Source organism: Diabrotica virgifera, chromosome 5, assembly GCF_917563875.1.
Source record: "Diabrotica virgifera virgifera chromosome 5, PGI_DIABVI_V3a".
Classification (NCBI taxonomy): Eukaryota; Metazoa; Arthropoda; class Insecta; order Coleoptera; family Chrysomelidae; genus Diabrotica; species Diabrotica virgifera.
This window is the reverse complement of record NC_065447.1, coordinates 83,527,476-83,532,459: the sequence shown is the minus strand read 5'-3', so window position 1 is coordinate 83,532,459 and position 4,984 is coordinate 83,527,476. Positions and strand designations below refer to the sequence as shown.

At 34.1% G+C, this 4,984-nt stretch overlaps 1 protein-coding gene across 1 annotated transcript; it reads right to left on the bottom strand.

The window, feature by feature from the left end:
* Positions 1–369: 369 nt before the first annotated feature.
* LOC126885391 (uncharacterized) lies at positions 370–3,230 on the bottom strand. The gene is made up of 2 exons (XM_050651955.1): positions 2,062–3,230; positions 370–2,002 (listed from the first exon to the last, which is right to left on the bottom strand). Exons 1-2 carry the CDS (start codon positions 3,228–3,230, stop codon positions 370–372), a joined length of 2,802 nt encoding a protein of 933 aa, XP_050507912.1.
* Between the last annotated feature and the right edge of the window lie 1,754 nt (positions 3,231–4,984).

Here is a 4,984-nt window from a genome sequence, read left to right as displayed (position 1 = left end):
AATAAGATCTGTAAGATTTAGGCACTGCCCAGGGGCGGATGGGCAAGTAAAATTCTACCGGGAGAATAAACGACGGCGGCCCAAAATTTAAATATATATATATATATATATATATATATATATATATATATATATATATATATATATATATATATATATATATATATATATATATACACATGGGAGTTTTTTTGATTTTTTTAAAGTATAGAAACTTGGAATCTAAAATACAAAGTTTGCTCTAGAAAATTCTATATTAAGATATTTAAGATATATAAATAACAAATTAATGTGTTATAAACTATAGGTGAATGAAATATCGTTTTACATATATAGCTATCACTAAATGGTTACCTATTATTTATTATATTAATACATTAAAGCGTCCTTCATTAATTTGGTTGTTTGACCCAAACGATTAATAATTTCATCATTGTTGATATCGCTCAGTATATCATTTTCAATATTCATCAGCATGAACGACTCGAGTCTATTATCAGACAAGGAGTTTCTTAATCTATTTTTGATAAATTTTAAAGTTGAAAACGATCGTTCACATGCCACTTGCGAGATGGGCAATGAAAGTATATATTGATAAGCCAATACCAGCGTGGAATAAGCCCCCTTAAACAAATTATATTTTAAAATTGAACCGTAGCAACAAATGACACAGTTCTGACATTTGTTAGATTCGATGCACACCCTTGATTTTGTACTCTGTTTTGTTATACAGTCATCTTCGTCTACATCTGACTGTGCAGAAGAAGAGTCGTCTAACCCCACATCAAGTCTAGCATAATTTATTTCATATGAATCTTCAATTGTTAATTTAATATGTTTCCAGTTGCTTGCAAAGCTTGCTAACTCTTCTTTCAACTTTGCAGGAGTTGCAGAAGAATGAAACTGTATTAATTTTTCTGACAATATTTTTAGAGAATTCTCAGGTAGCTCACCTTTGGCGATTTCTTCAAAATTATTTGGATCTAAAATGTTCAGATCCCTACATAATTCAGCGTTGTTTGCAAATCTTCTACTGATTGATTCTACTGCAGTATCCGCAATAACGTTAAAAAAAACAATTCTAAAATTTTCTTTTGGGCTTACTGGGATTTCATCAGAAGTTTTCTCATCAAAGAATTTCTTTTTCTTTTTTGATCGAAACTCGGGCAATTGTTCTTCAACAAAAAATTCGAAGTCTCTCCTTTCAAAAGAGAGTTTAGCCCACCCTACAAATTTATCTGCAGATGCTTCAATGTCTGGAAAATTCCGTTGCATTTTTTTTAAACTCAGTATAGAATCATTAACCATAAAGTTACATTTTAATAAATCTAACCCTGTTGTCTGAATATATCTTGATAAAGGGCCTGTTATAGAGAACAGTTTTAAGAATATGTGCCCAATTAAAATATTTTCGTATTTCAGTAATTGTGCTTTGTAATTTGCAGCAGTCGCTCTTGCATCTGACTTAATTTTTTGTGAATTTTCAATTGTATTAAGAATGTCAATTAAATCAACGTACAGTGCTTTATTAGGTTCATTAAAATTACCAAAAATTTTACTGAGCGCTGCTTCCTTTGACCACCAACGAGTTTCTCCTATCAACTGAAGTTTCTGTGATCTAGCATTGTTGCCAATGTCCAACCAGTAACCCATGCGTTGATGAGATTCTTTAAAAAATGCTGCTATACAATTCAGTAATGAAAAAAATGATGCGGCCTTAATGTGGGATTTAAAAATGTCTGTCAGAACAAGATTTAAAATATGCGCATAACACCAAACATGAACATGATTTGAATTTTCCTGGACCATGAAACTGGAGAATCCCGAATATCTCCCTTGCATATTAGCCGCCCCATCAGTAGAGTCAGCAATACAATTTTTTTCATCCAAACCATTTTTTACCAGTATGTCATGAATCATGGTATGAAATCCCTTCCCTGTTGAATTGTGACAAGGAACAACTGCAAGAAGGCGTTCGTGAATTGTTCCGTTGTAAACATACCTGAAATAAAATAAAATAAGCAAAGGTGAAGATTTTATTATACTTACAATTTAACATACCTTGTTACAACTGAACATTGGTCTGTTACTGAAATATCTTGAGTGCTGTCTATTTCTATAGAGAACATAGTGGCAATCTGTATCTCTGAAGAAATCTTCTTTAGAATAATTTCTGTGATTATGACAATGATTGAATTTACAGTAGTTTTTGACAAAAATGTGTAGAAATTTCCAGCTCGACGTTTGATTTTTCTATTGTGATAACTTTTGCTTTTTTTAACAATGGCGTCCAAATGTTTCTTCAAAATAACATCAAATTTCGATAAAAGTAAGATTATTTCCAAAAAATTACCATGATCTAGGTTTTCATTTTCTAGATTGTATGCAGCTTCATTTGCTGTGCCTCGATAAGAAAGTCCTCGTTTGCCAATTAGTTTTATAACATCAATAATAACATCCAAAACGTGCCGATTGCTTGCAACTTTTTTATTTCTCATTTCAACAACGTTTCCAAAAAGTATTTTTTCAATTGTTTGATTTTTAATATACATGAAATATGTTTCGCAGTTTTTTCCATGACTGATTGAACTTTCATGCTCATTTATTCGCTGATATACATGTTTCCAATCAGACATACCTCTTGCAAAAGCAGAACTTTGATCTTTATTACTCTCAACTGAATAAGCAAGACAAATTGTGCAGAAAAGTGCCTTTCTTTCTTCACTATAGCTCAACCATTTCCTTTTTGTTTTATTATTACGCGTAAACGCTTTTTCCACATTGAAAGGTACATCTTTTTGTGCGACAGGTACCTTTGGATGGAATTCAAAAAATAGCTGTAATTTATTGGGATCGGGACGGTCGAAGAAATTGCCAGATTCTGTCTCTTCCGGCTGTCCCAGCTTTAGTAGCGCCTCTTCGTCTTTAAGTGCCTTTTTTACATTAGCTTCACTATCGCTTTCATCACTTGTCTCTATGTCGTCGTCCGAGTCATCTGACAGCTTTAACTCAGTTTCAAATTTAGTTTCTGAAACCGGTAAATTTTCTTCGGATTTTTGCTCTTGCTCTTGTTTTTCCGTGTTAATATCACTTTCTACCCCTGAAGTTGAAAAAACAGAATAACTATTGAGCAAATTATCCAAAGAGTGACATTTTTTTGCTATTTCACATCTTTTTTTCTTCTCCCTTTCTAGTTTTTTTTCTTGTCCTCCTTTTCGTTTTGGTGGCATTGGTATTTGATTTTTTATTCACTTAGTATATTGGTTCTGACGGCTATCATACAAGCAGTTTTCGTCCTAACGTAACAAATTTCATAATTATTGAACAGCTAGAATAGGCGCTTTTTGAGCATGTTTATACAGAGTATTTCATAACTATACCTACAAACCTTTAAACGTGGTAGGAGACATCACAACCAACATTCTTGCTTTATAAACAAACGCCCAAAAACGATTTGTTTGCGAATTAGACGTAAAAAAACACTTGAAAGCAATAGATTTTTACAAATTTTATAGTTTTTTACAGAACTTAACAATACTACAAAACACTAAAAGTAAGTAAATTTTTTGTTTGGGAAAGAAGATGAAACAGAGTGTACGAGAATTTATTTTAATCGAATGATTTAAACAGAAAGCTTGCACCTGCCTAATTTATTAATGTGTTTATTTAAAAAAAATACGAACTTTTAGTACAGAATAACACCTTGTACTGTTTATCCGCGACTTTCCGGACACGGTGTATAGTGTTGAAACACCCTGTATAGTAAAAATTATTTTAAATAATTATTTCCTACCTTAAACTTCCACTCTAATAAATCGGCTTAAGTAATATAACGTTATTGGTTAATTTAGAAGTAGGTAAATGTTTATTATTATCCTTCTACGCCACTATTCAACTAATCCCGAAGTAAAAGCGCACGTCACATAATAATTCGTGTCTTTCGGAACCGGAACTAAGTGATAAGGCGTTAGTTAATCCAAAAGATTTCTGGCGACGCGACGGACGTAGAATTTGCAAACTCGCACAACCGCTGTCTCAAATAACGACAGTCGTCGACAGTAATAAACAAACTGTAAAACGAAAAATAATCCTTAGGGTCTCAAGGTCAAGGGGCTTCCTTTACTAAAGCCAAGCGTCCACAGACCCACATCGTACGCATCGTACGCAACGGATTTTAGTTTGACAATCGATAATGCGATCCGTACGATGCGGATCAGTGGACGCGGTTACATAAGTTTCTGTACAAGGCAAACTAAAATCCGTTGCGTACGATGCGTCCGATGCGTACGATGCGGGTCTGTGGACGCTTGCCTTAAGAAAACAATAACTACGATGACTGATACAAACTGTAAGCCGGGAGTGCATATTGTCCGCAGATGTTTTTAACATAGGCCAGTGCCAGACACACATTGGTATTAAAATTTACCCAGCAAGAAACACGAAAATAAACTTAAGTCAAGCGTCCACAGACCCGCATCGTACAAGGCAAGCGTCCACAGACCCGCATCGTACGCATCGGACGCATCGTACGCAACGGATTTTAGTTTGCCTTGTACAGAAACTTATGTAACCGCGTCCACTGATCCGCATCGTACGGATCGCATTATCGATTGTCAAACTAAAATCCGTTGCGTACGATGCGTACGATGCGGGTCTGTGGACGCTTGACTTAAGTTTATTTTCGTGTTTCTTGCTGGGTAAATTTTAATACAATAATAGCTTAAAAAAATAGCAGGTAGCATTTAGCAGGTATACGCTGTTTGAGGGAGCTTAGAAAATAACATAATAAAGAACAGCGCTGGACCAGTCTTTAAAGAAAGTATACATCCTGTTTACTTTTGTTGAACATAATTTTTGGTTCTTTTCTTACTTTTATAGTCTAGTCTAGGTATTTGCTAGGTCTAGGTGCAACCGTATCAGTATTTTTACATCGATTTATAAAAATCAAGATTCATGCAGTTGAAAAATTAAGGGTTTAGGTCCG

Coding starts and splice junctions, on each gene's coding strand:
- LOC126885391 (XM_050651955.1), bottom strand. CDS start 3,230: ATGCCACCAAAACGAAAAGGAGGACAAGAAAAAAAACTAGAAAGGGAG. Junction 2,003..2,061: donor CAATGTTCAGTTGTAACAAG/GTATGTTAAATT, acceptor ATTTTATTTCAG/GTATGTTTACAACGGAACAA.